The sequence below is a fragment of the Apium graveolens genome, chromosome 7 (assembly GCF_009905375.1).
Source record: "Apium graveolens cultivar Ventura chromosome 7, ASM990537v1, whole genome shotgun sequence".
NCBI lineage: Eukaryota > Viridiplantae > Streptophyta > Magnoliopsida > Apiales > Apiaceae > Apium > Apium graveolens.
The window spans coordinates 112,363,017-112,382,855 of NC_133653.1; the positions used below are offsets into that span (position 1 = coordinate 112,363,017).

General features: G+C 38.9%; 1 protein-coding gene and 1 long non-coding RNA gene across 2 annotated transcripts; both read left to right on the forward strand.

Moving 5' to 3' along the window:
* Nucleotides 1-1,580: 1,580 nt before the first annotated feature.
* On the forward strand, nucleotides 1,581-4,473 carry LOC141671407 (arginine decarboxylase-like). The gene has a single exon (XM_074477646.1). It carries the CDS (start codon nucleotides 2,091-2,093, stop codon nucleotides 4,215-4,217), a length of 2,127 nt encoding a protein of 708 aa, XP_074333747.1. The 5' UTR covers nucleotides 1,581-2,090; the 3' UTR covers nucleotides 4,218-4,473.
* An 8,633-nt stretch (nucleotides 4,474-13,106) lies between these two features.
* Nucleotides 13,107-13,585, forward strand: LOC141672508 (uncharacterized). Its single transcript, XR_012555572.1, has 2 exons — nucleotides 13,107-13,239; nucleotides 13,321-13,585. It is a non-coding gene; the product is annotated as an uncharacterized LOC141672508 (long non-coding RNA).
* The last annotated feature ends 6,254 nt before the right edge of the window (nucleotides 13,586-19,839 follow it).

Below are 19,839 nucleotides of genomic sequence, written 5' to 3' on the forward strand. Positions count from 1 at the left end.
AAAAAGAAAACTTGAAAAAAAATGTTACGGCTATAAGTCCTGACTCTTGACACGTGTACCGTTATATAAACAACAGTTACACGACTCCATGAATAAAGTAGAGTTTCAGTTTAAATTGCATTTCGTTATAGGTCATTAGCTTTTATATAATATATACATACATGGAATACTTATCTAGATTGATATTTGTGTTTATGAAAATTTTAATATATATTCACTTAGGGAAAATATATCCATAATATTTTATAAGGGGTTTTCATAGATTTTCATCGGTTTTCTCGTGTGGACAGTCACAATCCTCTTTTTCTTTTTTCAATTTTTTTCTAATTATTCTTGATTAAGCTATCCTGTTTTGCTTCAATAAATCCCAATTTATATGGGTTTTGTTTAGTATCTGCTGGCTAGAGTTTTGTTCTATTTTGGTGTTCTTCATGTCCGAGATTTTAGATCTGGAGAATTTTCATGATTTTGATTTGATGATAGATGTGTCTATGACTCCCATCTACAGTCAATTGTGACTCGCATCTACAATCAATTGCTCAAAATAGAATTAGGTCAAAACAAATATAAATATTCAAATCATAATTCATATAATTGGGTCATTAAGGTATATTAAGAATATTATATTACTCTTTGTTGATTCTTTCAGTTACGTTGTTTTCTCAATAAAAAATAAATAAGTTAATTCAAATTATTACAATGTTGTTGTTTGACACTATCAAAATTTTATCTGATTATTGTGACATAATAATTTCGTATTATGTTTACAAGTATATAAATTATTTGTAAGAGTTGTGATCCACAGATTGTTTGTACTACTATTTATTTGGAGAGTTAATAATGAAATCGAATATATTTACAATACAGGAAGTGTGGTGTTACTCTTTTGTGAATCAATAGGTTACAATGCTTACTTCATATGAATCGAATAAGTTGATTCATGTGAATATGGCGTTGTTGTCCAAGAAGAATTATTAGGTTATACTTGTTACATCATATGAATTGGGTTTGATATCAAATTATCTACCGAACTCGTTAAAATATATTAAATAGTTACTCAATCTCCACGACGACTCTTTTAAACCACTAAAATGTTAGTATATATCATTCCGTTAGTTCTTTTTAAATATTTAAACAGAATGTTGTGTTTGAATCGGTGCGATGGTGCTTACCGAATAAAGTGTCGTATTACGTGAATCTTTAGATTATATTATTTTTTCGTTAAGAATCAAATAAGTTGGTTCGCTATTGTTATTCAAACTTGTGCGGATTCAGAATTATGTCCGTTAGTCTGACGTTTCGAATCTATCATTGATGATTGGATTAGATGTAATATCGTTAAAATAGTTTTGTTTCGCAAAAAATCATGTTATACCATGTAAAAAGTTATTTATAATTTGTACTAAACATTCTAGTATTTTAAACTTTAAAGTGTATTTAGAATTTGGAAAAAAATTCTTAATCAAATTAAACATAATTAAAATATAGTAAATGAAATAGATTAAAAATCTACCAAAAGAAGTAATATTATGTAAATATACTCTGCAATATCTAAAATAATGTACAAAAAGCAAATGCAGAAAAAATGAAAAGAAAGCAGGAACCAGGGAGGGGGATATTCAAAATCGGCAATAAAGTAGGTGCTATCTGCACATACACCTCTACTTGACTATATAAACACCCTCCCACTCTCATGCATCATCAAGCCAACCTAGCTCTCCCTTTCCTCTCTTTTTCCGCCGTTCTAATCTCGCCGGGCTCCCCCTTCCGGCAATCTCTCTCATCTCTCTCTCACACACAATCTCTCTCTCTCTCTCTCCCTCTCTTAATCTCTCTCCCTCTCTCTCTCTCTCTGAAGTAGATGTGGGATTACTTGAATATAATAAATTAAGTAACATAGCGTTCCATAACAGTTCCAATTGGTGTTATTTGTGCCTTCTTTTGACGGGGGTAGCCGGGGCCCCGGCCTCGGCGGGTTTTAAAGCCCCCATCTTCATACAAACATACACACACACCGCTCCTCTCTATCTCTATCTCTATCTTTATTTACATTATTTCATTCCTTGATTTTAATCTAAACAAAAACAAACATGCCTTCTTTAGCTTCTTGTGTTGACGCTGCTGTTCCGCCTCCACCCTGCTACGCTTTTACCTCCTGGCAAACTTCTCTTCCGGCGCCGGAATTGAATTCCGATTCTCGTTGGTCTCCTTCTCATTCGGCCTCTCTTTACAGAATCAACCAATGGGGTGGTCCTTATTTTGGTGTGAATGATAATGGGAATGTTTCGATTTATCCTCACGGTTCGAAAACGCTGAACCATCAAGAGATTGATTTGTTTAAGATTGTGAAGAAGGCTTCTGATGCGAAAGATGTAGGTGGCCTTGGTTTGCAGCTTCCGATTATAATTCGGTTGCCTGATGTGTTGAAACACAGGGTTGAATCCATTCAATCCGCTTTCGACTTTGCAATTGAGGCACAAGGGTATTCTGCTCATTATCAGGGTGTTTTTCCTGTTAAATGTAATCAGGATAGGTTTGTTGTTGATGACATTGTCACATTCGGGGATAAGTTTCGGTTTGGGCTGGAAGCCGGCTCCAAACCGGAACTTTTACTAGCTATGAGTTGTTTGTGTAATGGCAATGCTGAGGCCTTTCTTGTTTGTAATGGATTTAAGGATGCGGAGTTTATAAGTCTTGCTTTGGTTGGGAAGAAGTTGGGTTTTAATACTGTCATTGTTCTTGAATTGGAGGAAGAGGTTGATTTGGTGATTGATTTGAGTCAAAAGCTTGGTATTAGGCCTGTTATTGGAATGAGGGCCAAGCTGAGGACAAAGCATGATGGTCATTTTGGCTCTACTTCCGGCGAGAAAGGTAAGTTTGGACTTACTACTACCCAGATATTGCGTGTTGTTAAGAAATTGGATCAATGTGGTATGCTTGATTGTTTGCAATTACTGCATTTTCATATTGGTTCTCAAATTCCTAGTACCGCTTTGTTGGCGGATGGGGTAGGTGAAGCGGCTCAGGTGTACTGTGAATTAGTACGCCTTGGTGCTCGTATGGGTGTTATTGATATTGGGGGTGGTTTGGGAATTGACTATGATGGTTCGAAATCACCTAATTCGGATGTTTCAGTTGGTTACACTCTGGAAGAATATGCAGCTGCTGTGGTTAGTGAAATTAGATCGGCTTGTGACCGTAAAAAGGTTAAGCATCCGGTGATTTGTAGTGAAAGTGGTAGAGCGATTGTGTCTCATCATTCCGTATTGGTTTTTGAGGCTGTATCTGCAAGTAAAAATAGTGTACCTCAAATGTCCTCAGCAGACCTCAGTTATTTATTTGACAGACTCCCTGAGGATGCTATTATTGATTATCGTAAGTTGTCTGCAGCTGCTATGGGTGGTGAGTACGAAAAATGCTTGCTTTATTCTAATCAATTGAAGCAAAAATGTGTGGAACAGTTCAAGGAAGGGTCTTTTGATATTGATCAACTTGCTGCTGTTGATGGGTTGTGTGACTTGGTGTACAAGGCAATCGGGGCTCCAGATCCTGTGAGGACCTATCATGTTAATTTGTCTATCTTTACTTCCATACCTGATTTCTGGGGTATTGGGCAGCTCTTTCCGATTGTACCTATTCATCGCCTTGAGCAAAAGCCAGTTGTGAAGGGAATTTTGTCCGACATAACATGTGACAGTGATGGGAAGATTGGGAAATTCATCGGGGGTGAAGAGAACCTACTGCTTCATGAACTGGAAGGAGGTGGTGGAAGGAGTTACTGCCTTGGGATGTTTCTTGGTGGGGCTTACGAGGAGGGGCTCGGGGGTATTCACAATTTGTTTGGTGGGCCGAGTGTTGTTCGTGTTTCGCAGAGTGATGGTCCTCAAAGTTTTGCAGTGACACAAGCTGTTCCCGGGCCTTCCTGTGCTGATGTTCTCCGGAAAATGCAGCATGAGCCTCAAATGATGTTTGAGAAGCTCAAGCTCCGTGCTGCAGAGTATGTGTTTGATGAAGGTGCACATGGTTTGGACCATGACACTATAGCAAAAGGGATTGCCAGTTCTTTCCATAACATGCCTTATCTTGTTAAATCTTCTTGCAGCTTGACTGCTTCAGATGATGATAATGGCTTCTATTATTCTGATGTTAACAACTATGGCACTGTTGTGGATTCTGATGCACCTGAGGATGAGGAGTGGTCCGACTGCTGCGCTTGAGACTTGTCTTGGAATCTGCAAACTGGAAGCATCTATTCCAATTTGGTAGTTTCTCTTGTGAGGTCGTCTGTGATTCAATGTTGTGCTTTTAATTTACTAGTCTATGTTTACAATAATGTGTAATAATACTATAAAGTGTATAACTAGGCGAATCATTTGCATTCGCAAAATAATGGGCAAGTGCGAACTTGGCCGGATCAGTGTATGTTTGGCATCCTGAAGCCTCTTTTCTGTATTATGTTCATCCTGTTTGCAATTTGCAGTTTCTTTTTTCCTGAATGCGTTGTGTCTTTCCACAAATTACAGGGCAATTGGTTGCTAATGATGCTTTATTACTTGTGGCCCTTTATTTATTGTTTATTTACTCTCTTGAGTCGTGATCCAGTGTAGGATCCTTTTGATTTCTTTGGTTTTGTTTTTTCACATTGTGACGAAGAGTAAAAGAGTGAAAGGAAGTAGTGATAACATATCCGATGATGTCTGACAGACTGGATATAGTCTAACTGTAGTGGGGTTTTTCTTTACCATGAACTCTCAATTACCTCGACTCGACTCGAGACCTCTTTTATGATACCTCAATTACCTTGACTCAAGATAGCTTTTACTTTGCATACCTTGGGGCTTGGATCTAATCTTCCATTGATTCTAATAAGACTGCAATTACGAGGCCTGACAGAAACTAATATCATTATAGGTTTTGCTTACATCTTTTTTAGCAATTGTGATGTGAGAAATGAACTTGGGTGAGTGATATTTACGATTTTGAGGTAAAATAAAAATTAGGCCAAAGCTGTTGAGCGATAATCTGAAGGTTTATACAGTATATAGGTTCCTCTTACTTGCAGAAATTTGTGGAGTTGCACATCTCAACCAGTTGAATTGCTAGATACAGTACTTTCCGGATATCAATTAGACTCTAGCCCTCTTCTGTATGTTCTGGTTCCAAGCCGTCGGATCGTTCTATCAAGGAAAAACCATACATGGGTTAATTGGATTGATGACTGTAGTTGATAAGTTGCAGTTGGGCACTTTAAAAGCAACTTGTGGACTATGTAAATCCTGTGGTTGTAACTTCATTTTTGCTGGGTAAGTTACTTGCGAATTTTTAGTAGTGTCAAACTTTTCCTGCTACATGAAATTTTCATTATCCATTCAGGCAGCTAAATTTTGACCCTGCTACTTATTGATGTCCTCATCAAGTGTGAAGGCTGCTATGCGTTTAAATAACTGGGTTTTTTTTTCTGCGTAATGTAATCACGGTATTGAGCAAATGTTGCTAGTATAGTAGAATAGACTTCTGAAGAGGGAAACATGCCCCGATTATCGTTCTGATATACATTGATAGGCTAGTTTCCAAAAACACTACTTTGGAGGGGGATATAAGGGGGATATATTTGATGTAGTCAAGTCTCAGATGTATTATGAATATGATCCTTGTCTAGCTTGGTGCTTTGATAAATCACAAATATGACCCCAAGTGGAATAGTATATTAATGTGAAGAAAGGACAATCTCGGTCATTAAAAATATACTTTTGTAGGATATGAGTGGTCATTACATTACTTTGTGCAAGATTTCATGCAGGAGGTGTTGAGAATCTCACTAACAAGTATAGCAACATAGAGGCAAGTGTATAAAGAATTTAACAAGTTTAGGCCAAGACCACAGTTAACAAAACAAAACATGCAAGTAAACAAAATCAGTAACTGAAATAACGAAGAGAGAAAGAAAGATGTACCCGAAACCATAGCTTTCAACAGTGACTGAAATAAAGGTTTACAGATACAAAATGCCAAAAAAATAATCACAGCTGAGTCACCAGGCCTTGCTCGAAGTCCTGGCTGCTCTTGAAGAGATTATTGCCCCCTACCTGCTGCGTTTGGGATGTGCGCAATATCTCCACCAGGATAAAACAGCTCGGAGTTTATGTTAACAGCAGCAACAAAACCTCCACTTCGACCAGCACCTCAGTCGCCGGAAAATATCAGCACTTCAGTTCTTGTGGGAGAGAAATGCAGAGAGGTTGAAGAGAAGAGATGAGAATGTAGTGTGTTGTATTCTTTATTCATTCAGTTTAGCCTCTATTTATAGGAGAGGAAAAATGAAACTGTCAACACACTTAATGTCTGAATTAAACTGCTTCATTAATAAAAAATAAAAACTGATCAGATTTTGAATTCATTAATGAAAAAATCAAAACTGATCAGCTTTTGAATTTAAATTATTTGTAACAGCTTTTCACATTAACACCCACATTATTATCAGAACTTAAGTTAAGTTCTGATTCGACTCATCAGTACTTAAGTTCTGATTCGACTCATCAGTACTTAAGTTCTGATTCTGATATCAGAACTTGTTAAGTTCTGATTTTATTCATCAGTTCTTAAGTTCTGATTCTAATATCAGAACTTGTTACAGATCAGATTATTTGCAGGTTCAATATATTTAGACTACTTAGCCTATTTCAGAACCCAGCCCAATAATCCAATCACCGATAAATAAATTCGAATTAAAATAATTCTCAAATAAATAAAATCCTCGCCCAGGTCGCCTCGCGTACGCGAGACGCCGAGACATTCGCCCAAATCGCCCTTCGACCCGACCCGACCCGGTCCGGTCCGGTGCGGTGCGTGGCGGGCGCGCGTGTGTGTGTGTGTGTGCGCGTGAAGCACACAACAACACAATGGACCATCACACACCTTAGTAGTTGTATACTACTCATGTGGGTAATACCATATAAAGCACACAACCCCCTTTATTTATTTCAATGTGGGACAAACATTCTCAAATTTTCCAAGCTACTTTCAACTCTCATTTCATATGGATTTCATTAAGAAAATTCTTAAAACCATACATGAAAATTTAAGTTCAAATATCATTGAACAATTTCCAATCATTAGATTTTAGGATTAACATCAAGAACATAATTAAATTAAGCTCTAAAATCCTAATTTTCTAACAATCCCCCACAAATCCATACAGAAATGTGATCAATTTCCCATCATGACTTGTTTTTCAGAGTCGGTACCCTTCCGGGTTTGAACCCTCCTAATTCCTCTACTTCAATGGCTATCGGACTCAGATGGAATGTTTCACCTTGAATCTTAATCCGTTTAGTATAACCATATTCCATAGACGACGACAAGTCAAAGGTTATGGTGCCAATCTACGGCTTTGAGACATTAATGGTCATGTCTCGATCCTGTTCGTCGAATGCTTCAAGGATTAACCCTATCCTCTAATTGCGACCACACAATTACATTCGCTTAGTTGGGCATCTCCAGAGATATACTGCCTCTATCTCGTCAAATGACTTGATCCCATTCAGAGTTTTAACACTCTTGCTTTTCTGGCAGTGTCAGTACCTTCTAGGTTTACAGGGGATAGACTCAGATACTATAGTATCATCTATGTAGCAAAGGTACTACCAACTCATCCTTACAGCTTGTTATTACCCATTGAATACACTTCGAGGGATCTCCTCTCATGTGTATTGGGTTCCCACTGTTGATGAATTATGATGGGTTGACAATCCCATCCCCAACCTTGACTTAAGGACAACTGCAGGTTCCAGTCCTTTAGTAAGAGGATCAGCTATATTATTCTGAGTTCCTATGAACTCTATAGCTATGATCCTATCAGTCACTAAACCCCTTATAGACTTGAGTCTAACTTGGATGTGTCTCTTAGTTTTAGCATTATGCTTTTTACTGCTAATCTTTTCGATAGTTGTTCGACTATCACAGTGAATAGCAATAGCAGGGAGCGGTCTGCTTACTACAGGTATTGCAGACATAAGTCCGTGTAACCATTCAGCCTCCGTCCCTGTGGCATCAAGTGCACACAACTCAGCCTCAAAAGTAGACCGAGTAACAATAGTCTGTCTGCTTGACTTCCAGGATATTGCTCCACCAGCCAAGGTGAACACGTATCCAGTCACTCCATTGGAACCAGACTTCTTAGCTATCCAACTTGCATCACTGTACCCTTCAAGCACACCAGGAAATCTCCTGTAGTGTAAACTAAGGTACATTGTGCCTTTTAGATATCTAAGTACTCTATCAAGAGCATCCCAATGAGTTCTGTTTGGACAGCTTGTATATCTCGCCAATTTAGACACAGAATATGAAATATCTGGTCTAGTACAGTTAGCAAGATACTGCAAGCTCCCAATAATCTGAGAATACCTTAACTGAGACACAGGCACTCCTGAAGTATTCTTGACAAGGGCAACTTTCGAATCATAAGGTGTACTAGCGATTCTACACTGTGAATAACCATATTTCTCAAGTATAGATTTCTCTATATAATGAGATTGAGTCAAGGTTATTCCTTCAGTGGACTGAATCAATTTGATTCCAAGAATCACACTTGCCTCACCCATATCCTTCATTTCAAAATGCCTTTTCAAGAATTCTTTAGTCTCGTTAATAATCTCAATATTGGTTCCAAACAGTAAAATGCCATCCATATATAGGCACAAAATAACACACTCATTACCTTTAACTTTAGTGTAGACACACTTATCACTTTCATTAATCTTATAACTGAAAGGCAATATAGTTTCATCAAACTTTTTATGCCAATCTCTGGGAGCTTGTTTCAAGCCATAGATGGACTTGATCAACTTACATACTTTCCTTTCATTGCCTGATGCAACAAATCCATCAGGCTGATCCATATAAATCTCTTCCTCAAGTTCACCATGAAGAAAAGCCGTCTTTACATCCATCTGATGAATGATAAGACCATGGACTGAAGCCAATGCTATAAGCATTCGGATTGTTACCATTCTTGCAACTGGTGAGTATGTATCAAAATAATCAATTCCTTCCTTTTGCTTAAAACCCTTAGCTACCAGTCTAGCTTTGTACTTATCTATTGAGCCGTCAGGGTTCAACTTCCTTTTAAAGACCCATTTGCACCCAATAGTAGAACACCCAGGAGGGAGATCAACCAACTCCCATGTTCCATTGGAAACAATAGAGTCAATTTCACTCTTGACAGCGCCCTTCCAGTGCCTTGACTCAGAAGAATCCATAGCTTGCCGGAAAGTTAAAGGTTCGTCCTCGATATTGTAAGTGATGAAATCACCTCCAAAATCCTTGACTATTTTTGCACGCTTACTTCTCCTTGGTTCCTCTAATTCCTTAGGAATAGAGCTACTACTAGGTTCCGCCCCCACATTTGTCATCTTTTCCACATGATCAGGAATAGAACTTGATGTGTGAGTAGGATCTTCCTCAGAAGTCGTTTCAGGTATTCCAGTCTTCATAGGGTAGACATCCTCAAAGAATGTCGCATCTCGAAATTCAACTATCGTGTTTGCCACTATACCATCTATGTCAGATTTTAACACTAAAAATCTCAAAGCTGTAGTGGTTTTAAGATAGCCCAGAAAGATACAGTCAACAGTCTTTGGACCTAGTTTCTTTCTCTTGTGTTCAGGAACAAGCACCTTAGCAAGGCACCCCCACACACGAAGATACTTAAGACTAGTCATCCTGCCTTTCCATAACTCCAAGGGTGTTTTATCCATGTGTTTCAGAGGGACTCTATTCAAAATATGGCAAGCCGTATTTAGAGCCTCTCCCCACATGTATTTAGGCAACCCAGAGGTAATAAGCATACTATTAATCATATCTTTAAATGTTCTGTTCTTTCGCTCAGCAACCCCATTAGACTCAGGTGTGTATGGTGGAGTAACTTCATGAACTATACCATTGTTTGCACAAAATTCATTAAAAGCATTACTCGTATACTCACCACCTCTATCAGATCTCAATCTTTTAAGTAACTTACTAGTTTGTTTTTCTACTTCAGTTTTATATATAATGAATTTACTAAGTGCTTCATCCTTATGTCTAAGTAAATAAACATAACAATATCTACTACTATCATCTATAAAAGTAATGAAGTATCTAAACTGGTCCTTGGTCAACACACCACCAAATTCACAAATATCAGTGTGTACTAAATCTAACAAGTCTGAATCCCTAACAACGTTATGAAAAGGTTTCCTTATCTGTTTAGCAGACACACATACTTGACATTTAGAATTCTTTTCTATGGTATATTTTGGAATCAACTCTAAGTTCATCATGTTCTTAAGAGCACCAAAGTTTAAATGACCTAGTCTAGCATGCCATATATTTGAGGATTCAATACAATTAACAGTAGGAATAACATTATTATTCAAACTTCCCAAAACGGGATCCGCATTAATAACAAATAAACCATTTGACAAGTAACCCTTGCCAAAGAATGTACCAGTGTGAATAAGAACTACTTTATTACACTTGAACGAAATTTCAAAACCACTAGAAACTAAACAGCTTCCACTTATTATATTTCTACGCATGTCGGGAACATGATGCACTCTCGTCAGAGATAGAATACGTCCTGAAGGGAACTTCAGATCCACGTTTCCAACTCCATGTACTTGAGCAGCACTAGCATTCCCCATCTTCACAGTCAGGCTATGACTCTGTTGATAAGATACAAATAAACTAATATCAGCACAAATATGTACATTAGCTCCAGTATCTATCAACCATTCATTTGACAGATAGGTAGAAAATATCACAGGGTTGTAGGATACATACCGGTCAACGTTGGTTTCGGAAGCCATAGCCTCACCAACAACCATGTTCACTACAGGCCCACTTGCGGTTCCAAGCACAACATTTGCTTGTGCTACCTCGGTTTTCTTCACTTTCTTCGTAGGGCAGTCCTTACTCCAGTGCCCAACCTGCCCACAAGACCAGCATGGTTTGTTTGCCTTGGGTTTCTTGGCCTTGTCCTTGTCACTCTTAGGTTTATTACTATTAGCTTTCTTAGCAAAAGCCTTCCTCTTTTGTCCTACAGTTGCTATGTTTACCTTCGAGGTACCGTGTTCAGTTGGCATCACATGTCCCTGTTTGGACTTGTGTTGTTCTTGTACCGAGATGTCCAGCATAAGGTTGGTCCAGGTGATCTCTCCTTTCTGTCTTTTCAGGGAGAGAGAGAACTCTTCCCAAGACTTCGGGAGTTTTTCAATCACACTCATCACCTTGAACTTCTCCGGGAGATTCATTCCAGACTCCTTCAAAGCATGCACTATCATCTCGAACTCATGCACCTGCTCAGTCATGGACTTATTGTCCACCAGCTTGAACTCGAGGAACCTTGCCACAGAATACTTTTCTAGACCTTGTGAGTCAGTATTATGTGTCTGGTCCAGCTTCTCCCATAAGAGTTTTGCAGAGTAGGCATCAGAAGAATAGACATCAAACAAAGTGTTTGTTAGTGCCGCAAGAATGGCCGCTCTAGCCACTCCATCCTTCTCAGCCCACTTCGCAAAAGCCTTAACTGTGTCAGCCTTCTCTTGATCCACTACTGGTTTCTCATATTCCACAACCGGCCACAGACCCTTTATAGTCAACCACAGCTTCATCCTTTTCTGCCAGCGAGAAAAGCCAATGCCACCGTTGAATTTCTCCGGTAAACCGGTTAGTTCAACAGCCTGTGGGAAACTATAGGTGGTCCAATCAATGGCCCCAGCAGTTACACCCGAACTGCTACCACCACCAACGATAACCTCACTTTCGTTAACCATTATGCTAAATTCTAAATAACTAATAATCTCTTCAAGAATGTTGAGAATCTCACTAACAAGTATAGCAACATAGAGGCAAGTGTATAAAGAATTTAACAAGTTTAGGCCAAGACCACAGTTAACAAAACAAAACATGCAGGTAAACAAAATCAGTAACTGAAATAACGAAGAGAGAAAGAAAGATGTACCCGAAACCATAGCTTTCAACAGTGACTGAAATAAAGGTTTACAGATACAAAATGCCAAGAAAATAATCACAGCTGAGTCACCAGGCCTTGCTCGAAGTCCTGGCTGCTCTTGAAGAGATTATTGCCCCCTACCTGCTGCGTTTGGGATGTGCGCAATATCTCCATCAGGATAAAACAGCTCGGAGTTTATGTTAACAGCAGCAACAAAACCTCCACTTCGACCAGCACCTCAGTCGCCGGAAAATATCAGCACTTCAGTTCTTGTGGGAGAGAAATGCAGAGAGGTTGAAGAGAAGAGATGAGAATGTAGTGTGTTGTATTCTTTATTCATTCAGTTTAGCCTCTATTTATAGGAGAGGAAAAATGAAACTGTCCACACACTTAATGTCTGAATTAAACTGCTTCATTAATAAAAAATAAAAACTGATCAGATTTTGAATTCATTAATGAAAAAATCAAAACCGATCAGCTTTTGAATTTAAATTATTTGTAACAGCTTTTCACATTAACACCCACATTATTATCAGAACTTAAGTTAAGTTCTGATTCGACTCATCAGTACTTAAGTTCTGATTTTATTCATCAGTTCTTAAGTTCTGATTCTAATATCAGAACTTGTTACAGATCAGATTATTTGCAGGTTCAATATATCAAATAAATAAAATCCTCGCCCAGGTCGCCTCGCGTACGCGAGACGCCGAGACATTCGCCCAAATCGCCCTTCGGCCCGGTGCGTGGCGGGGCGGGCGCGCGCGTGTGTGCGCGCAACAACACAATGGACCATCACACACCTTAGTAGTTGTATACTACTCATGTGGGTAATACCATATAAAGCACACAACCCCCTTTATTTATTTCAATGTGGGACAAACATTCTCAAATTTTCCAAGTTTTTCCAAGCTACTTTCAACTCTCATTTCATATGGATTTCATTAAGAAAATTCTTAAAACCATACATGAAAATTTAAGTTCAAATATCATTGAACAATTTCCAATCATTAGATTTTAGGATTAATATCAAGAACATAATTAAATTAAGCTCTAAAATCCTAATTTTCTAACAGGAGGTTGGTGTTTCTTCATTGAAACTGCACATAATTGAAAAATCCAGCAGGATATGTTAACCAAGCGAGAGCAAGTATCAATAATATCTGGTATTGGTTACCTATCTGGGAGAGGAGAGGACATGGAGATATCACCCCAATAATAAGAATCACGGCGGCTTGATTTCGTTCAAGGTACATAGACAATTATGGTAAAATGGTTGCCATCGATGCTTGTGTGTTTGGCTGACCCCTGTGTACATAAATCAATCTCAGTTGTGAATGTCTGATTTGAAAGTATGCTCCGATAGATGTATACAATCTCCAGCTGAGGCTGAACGATTGTATCGATTACAGGCAACTTCTTCCTTGAAAGCCCACACACACCAATTCCTACCGGATCCAACTCCCAGAGCACCTTGAAGCTTGTATTTGGATCAAATCCAGGTCCTTCAACACAACTGGGTACTTGATTATATTTTGAAGCTTTTGTAACGACCTGCTTGCCTAATAAAGCATCTGATGAAGCTAGGTTATTGTATGATCGGATAGCTGAAATAGTGACATCTAGCTCGATTGTTTTTATGATGCCGTGCTCACTTGTTCTGTCAATACTTTTTCATAATTTTAGTTTCGTGAGAAACAATCATATTAAACTCAATGGAAATTGCATTATGAGATATAGGCAAATTGGCTACCGGAGCAGCATTCACAACAGAATTCAACATATGATACCTTACTATTCTACACACCAAACTTATCTCATCAACTGTACTCGGAGTCGGACCCCCCCTCCTCCTTTGTTCACTGATACAAAGTCCACGTCTTAATTTTAATTCCTGCATCTGGACTAATTCTTTAACCTAGATGAAGAGCTACCTGATTACGATTAACTGCTTTAGAACCTAAGGCGAGTCCTATTTTTTCTTTGCCGATATCCTACAATCTCTTGAAAAAGTCATTTGTGGACCTCTTTAGACAAGATAGATGACTTGATTTCTTTCTTTCTATAGTCCTTCCTGATAGATGTATGCACACTCAAGTGCGACTTGATTTCTTTTTTTCTATAGATCAGGTTTAGCCCAACACAGATGACACAACCCTGTACCAACGTCTCACTACGACTTCATTTTTTATTAACCAACGGCAAAACTAAATTCCTTCCTAGGGACACTCTTGTGATTCCCCTCACAGGCACTTCTCTTTCTTCTGAGACTAGAATCTCTACATCACTCATGGAATTCCAATTTCAAGGAAAAAAGTTTTTTTTATATACTCCCCGTCCCAATTTATCTGTCTTGTTTGATTTTTATTGGTCAAATTGACTCAACTTTGACCGTAAATAAAAACCTATTCTTTCATTATTTTGGAAAACTGAAAAATACATATTAAAATACATTAAACATCCTCTCTAATGATATAATTTTTATAAATATTTTCGATAATACACTATGTGAAATATTTAGTCAAAGTTGGGTCAATTTGACCGCAAAAAGTCAAACATGACAGATAAATTGGGACGGAGGGAGTATTTGGTAGCGGATGCACCCTTGTGCATGGTGTCAGATGCCACACCATTATTTATTTCAAAGAAAAAAGTTTTTTTTGTCAGTTTGTGTTAATCAGGTTTTTGTTTTCATCTCTCACCCTCTCTTTCCATCTTTATTGTCTAATCTTTATAAATAAATTTTGGTTTAATTCTCCAACTTGTAATACCCCGTTGTCTCTTATATAATGAAGTAATAAAATGAAAAGGTATGTAGTTCATAATTTTTTAATAAAAAAAATCAACAAGATATCATGATTTTTTACTTTTAATTACATATAAGTAATTTTTTAGCATATAAATATCAAAAAAATTGAAAAAAATCTAGTGAAAATTATATATAAAAAAAATTTAAATTTACACCACCGACTTATGACATACTCACTTAATTACTAAAGTACCTAGTGAGTACTTCCAATACTTCCGGATAAACTAGACTCATGATCCGCAACTGATAATAAATAGAGTTGCTATGGATAGAAAACTAGGGTGTATTAATTGTTGTATTTATTACTAGGATTCGGGAGCTCAAGACCTTTAATAGCTGCTCTCGTATTTCGTAACTTAACTCTGCCTTTACGAGATGTCTACGTATCTCTGTGAATTAGAGAATCAAGCCAAAAACGTAGTTCTGAGAGGAGGAGTGAGACCCCTTATATAGATGTTGAGAGTCCTTGAATTGGACTAGTGTTAGGAGACTTGTTGAACAAGTCTCAGACTTTGGATAGACTTTGAAGTCCTAGAATTAAGGAATCAGACTCCTTGTGGGTGTAGGTGCCTTCAAGGCTATCTTTTATAGATTTATATCACCGATTGTACTCATTTAATGAGCTGTTAATCCTCCATATTTATTAATTACGAAATTAATATATAATCAGGATTTCGGGCCTCGTTAATTGGGCTTCGTTATTGGACCGTATCAGGTCTAATCAATTCAATATTAATTATATTTCTAGGTTAATTTTAGGCTCATATCATTTGCCCCCCAACTTCTGGGAAATCGTAAAAGATTTCGCAGAAGTTAATTTCATTTGTTCCCTTACAGAGTATCGTTTTTGCGTAAAGTGTGGAGCGACCTACACACACGGCTTCGGGATTGTTTTAGAACCTCCCTATTATTTTCCTTACCTTATTCCTTCTTTTTAGGAATTTTCTAGTATTTTTCAGAAATTTTCCCTTAATTTCTGGGATTTTTTCCTAATTTTCAAAAATATTCCGATACTCACAGGTATTGTTTCTTTAATATTTCAAGAATATTTTATCAAAAATAATTTTTGAAAATTATTTTCTAATTTTCCCTAATTTTCTGGGATTGTTTTGCTTATTTTCCCCTATTTTTTGGAAATTTTTAGCAATTTTCCTGATTTTTGGCCCATTTTCTGATTAATTAAATAATCAGAAAATGAGCTCTCATGGTGACATGCATCCTAGGCGTGGATCACCCCCGCCTAGGAGATATGTTTCCAACAACGCCCAGGAAAGTTGTCTCCTAGGCGCTGTTGGTTCCCTCCCTGCTTCCTAGGTGTGGGTCACCCCCGCCTAGGAGACAACTTGCCTACCACGCCTCGGATTTTTGTCTCCTAGGCGTGGTTGTGTATCTTCCTTCCATAATTCCTAGGTGTGGGTTACCCCCGCTTATGAAGCAATCATTGTATTACGCCTAGGAACTATGTACCCTAGGCGTGGTTGACTTTCATGCGTCAGTACATCCTAGGCGTAGGTTACCCCGCCTAGGAAACAATTATTTTACCACGCCTAGGAATGATGTATCCTAGATGTGGTTTGGCCTTCAATATTTCTTTTTTGTGATTTTTTCTCAGAATTCAGGTTTTTTGGTAAAGAACATTCTAGATCCTTCCCGAATTTGGAAGGGTACCTTAATATTCAATTTTATGGGCTTCCCGCCCTTATCAAGCCCATTTCCTTCGGCCCAACAATCGGTTGAGTTACCTCTACTCGACTATAAAAGGAGTGGATTTGTGAGTTCATTTCTCACACTCTACTCAAATCTCTCAAAAAATTCTCTCTTCTTACAATATTTTCTCTCGCTCTTTGCCACCGCAAGGCGATTTCCGGCATTTCCTACCGCCGTAGTTCTCGCCATTTTCTGGGTTTTTTTTGAAGATTCCATTTGCATCTTCATCTCCTTCCTTCATCTTCAAGAGCTTTCTGGGTTTTGAGCTTTAATCATCCATGGCGGATTCCGACTCTTCCCACTCTCAGATTCCCCAAGCTGCTCCCCATCCTACTAGGGCCAGCCGAGGTAAAAAATCTCTCGTCCATTCTTCAGTTATTTCTCTTAGGGATCGTTTAACCGAATTTGGGCAAGCCTTCCCTAATATGTTACACTTAGATGCATATAATTTTCCTTCTAGATTTGATTCTGATAAGGTAGGGACTGTAGCCCGTTTATTTGGCATTTCACACCCTTATAGGGCCGTGGCTCCAGGCCCAAATGATAGGGCCTGCTACCCAAAGCCTGGGGCCATTCGGGTCTATAAGGAAACCTTTTATGCTGGTTTCCGTCTTCCTCCACACCCCTTCGTTTTTCGCCTTTTGGCTAAAGCCCGAGTCTGTCCAACCCAACTCACGCCCAACTCTTGGCGTTTCATTCATTATTACATGGCCCGATCGCGTAAACTCGGTTTTCAGCCCAACGTTTGTATTTTTCGTTATTTATTTAAATTTGTAAATGCTACTGAGGACCAATGATGGGTTAAAATAGTTCATAGATCCTTGGCCCGTTCCAGTTTATTTCTAATACCAATCCCGACTCGTATCCAACTTAGAAGAGCAAGTGGTTTTATGTATATCTAGATGCCGAGGAGAGTTGAGACCATTTTTTCCGGCCCAACTTCTCAAAAAGTATAGACGGCTCTTTAAGAGATTTAAAACTGGGAGTAGATGAAGATGCGGCCATCAGGGCCATTACTGCTGATAATTTGCATCATTGTGCTCTCATTCTGTCAGAAGGCAACTTGCAAAGTTTAGGTCTTAGCGACCTGGGTACCGAGGGTACTTCTTTCCTCTTTTTATTTCATTTTCACTTCAATATCTTCGTTATTTTTCTAATGTTTGCATATTTCCCTACAACTAAGGCAGCTCTAGACTCTATCTTTAAGAAGAGGGAGGCCCGCACTGCGAAGGGCTCCGTTATCGAGACTCACCGTGATAAGCGGGTAAGGATTGGAGACGGTCCTTCAGTCACGGTTAAGGAGTCCGTCCCTACCTTCATATCTGAGAGGCCCCTTAGCCTCGATGAGGATACTTCTCCTTTCACTGTGACTTGGGGCCTTCAGAAGAGGGACACGGTAGTGGGGAGCTCTGAGGCTGCTGCTGTTTGGTCCGAGAGCGTGGTTACGCCTCGTGACAGGGCCGAGATAGTAGAGTCTTCTGATGACCTACAGATCGAGTGCCTGGGTGCTCAGGCCATAGCTTCAGTAAGCTTCTTCCTTAACTCATTCTTTAACTATTTTTACGATCTTTCCTATGTTCTTTACACAACTTATTGTGTTTGAACATGTTTTTGCAGATGAATACCTATCTCCAGGCCGCCCTTCACAACCTGAAGGATATGAGGACTAGCCTGAACATTGCTGAAAGGGATAGGGATAGGTACCTTAAGGCCTCAGAGGCTAACTTCACTCGCTTCCGTGAGGTGGAGAAGGAGTTGGCTGAGGAAAAGGAGAAGGTTCGCAAGCTGGAGTTGGACGCTCAGAGGGTTCGGGCTGAGGTGATAGCTGAGTACAAGGCATCTCAAGACTTTCGGGATGTCCTGAATGCTGAGTATGATGCTAAATTTCCTGAGACCTTTTCTAGCTGCTGGGAGTAGATAGTGGAGGAGATTGGGAAGAAGATCTCGGAGGTGACTCTTGCAGCCTACCCAGTCCCTGTTGTTATTGGGCCAGGACCCCTTCTTGAGGATATTCCTCTCTCCCCTACTCTGACTACTTCTGCTGAGGCCACAGCTTCTCCTTCTCGGGATGTTAACCCTATGGGAGACGAGCCTGTTCCCCCCTCTACTGCTACTGATGGGGGAAACGATGATGATGATTTGTTTAAGGATTTAGATTAGTTTCCTTTTCTTATTGGCCCATTGTGGCTTTTTATGTATCAACTTATTTATACTTGGAACTTATTACCCTTCGGGGTTTATTTATGCTATTTCCTTTTTCATAACCTTCCCTTTAAGTTTTTCAGCACTTTCTAAGTGTTGTACTTTTAAGGAGGATGATTAATAACTTGAACTACTCAGTTCTAAGAGTCGTGCAACGAGCACTCTTTATAATGAAAGAATTCTTGAAGTCTTCTTCCTTTTATGATCAAAAGCATGATCACACAAAGTATTATTATAACATGGATATCCAAAGATTGAAATAATTCCAACTCAGTAATATATAGTCTGGTTTTCCAAAACCTTATATAACATGGGTTCAACCCTTAACAATCACGAACTAAAATGCAAATCCTACTGAAATCTAAAATCCTACGCAAGCAAAGCTTCCAGGTGCTTTTGAACCTTGTTACCACTATAGTAAGTATAATCTATAGGTAGTAAAATTTCAAGTTTTGAGTGTGCCAAGTCTGGGGTATTTCTTCTCCATCCATGGTTTCCAGCTTGTAAGATCCCCTCCCCCGAACGATCTTAATCTTGTATGGCCCTTCCCAATTTGGGGAGAGCTTTCCTTTATTCCCTACAACAGAGGCTTCTACCTTCCTTCAGATCAAATCTCCTTGCTTGAAGAATCTCTCTTTTATCCCTAGGTTGTAATAAAAGGAGGCTTTCTTCTGATATTCCACTATCTTTGTGTGCGCCGCATCTCGTACTTCATCTATTAAATCCAGGGCTAATCTTTGCCCCTCCTCATTTTCCTCAGCATTAAAAGCTTGAATTCGGGGAGATGAGGGCGATATTTCTACAGGAATAAATTCTTCTGCCCCATATGCTAACATGAAGGGAGTAGCTCCGGTAGTGACTCTACAAGTAGTTCTATAAGCCCAAAGTTTTGGGAGTATTTCATCCACCCAATTATTCTTGGATTTCTCAATCCTCTTCTTCAACCCATCTAAAATTATACGATTTGCCACTTTCGTTTGCCCATTAGCTTGTGGATGAGCTAAAGAGGTGAATTGCAACTCGATATCATTCTCCTCGCAGTACTTCCTGAACTCTTCGTTGTTGAATTATGTTCCATTATCGGTGACCAGAATGCGCGAGATTCCATATCTGCACATAATGTTTTCCCACA

What these genes read in the sequence shown, in the direction of transcription:
- LOC141671407 (XM_074477646.1), top strand. Translation starts at nt 2,091, where the DNA reads ATGCCTTCTTTAGCTTCTTGTGTTGACGCTGCTGTTCCGCCTCCACCC.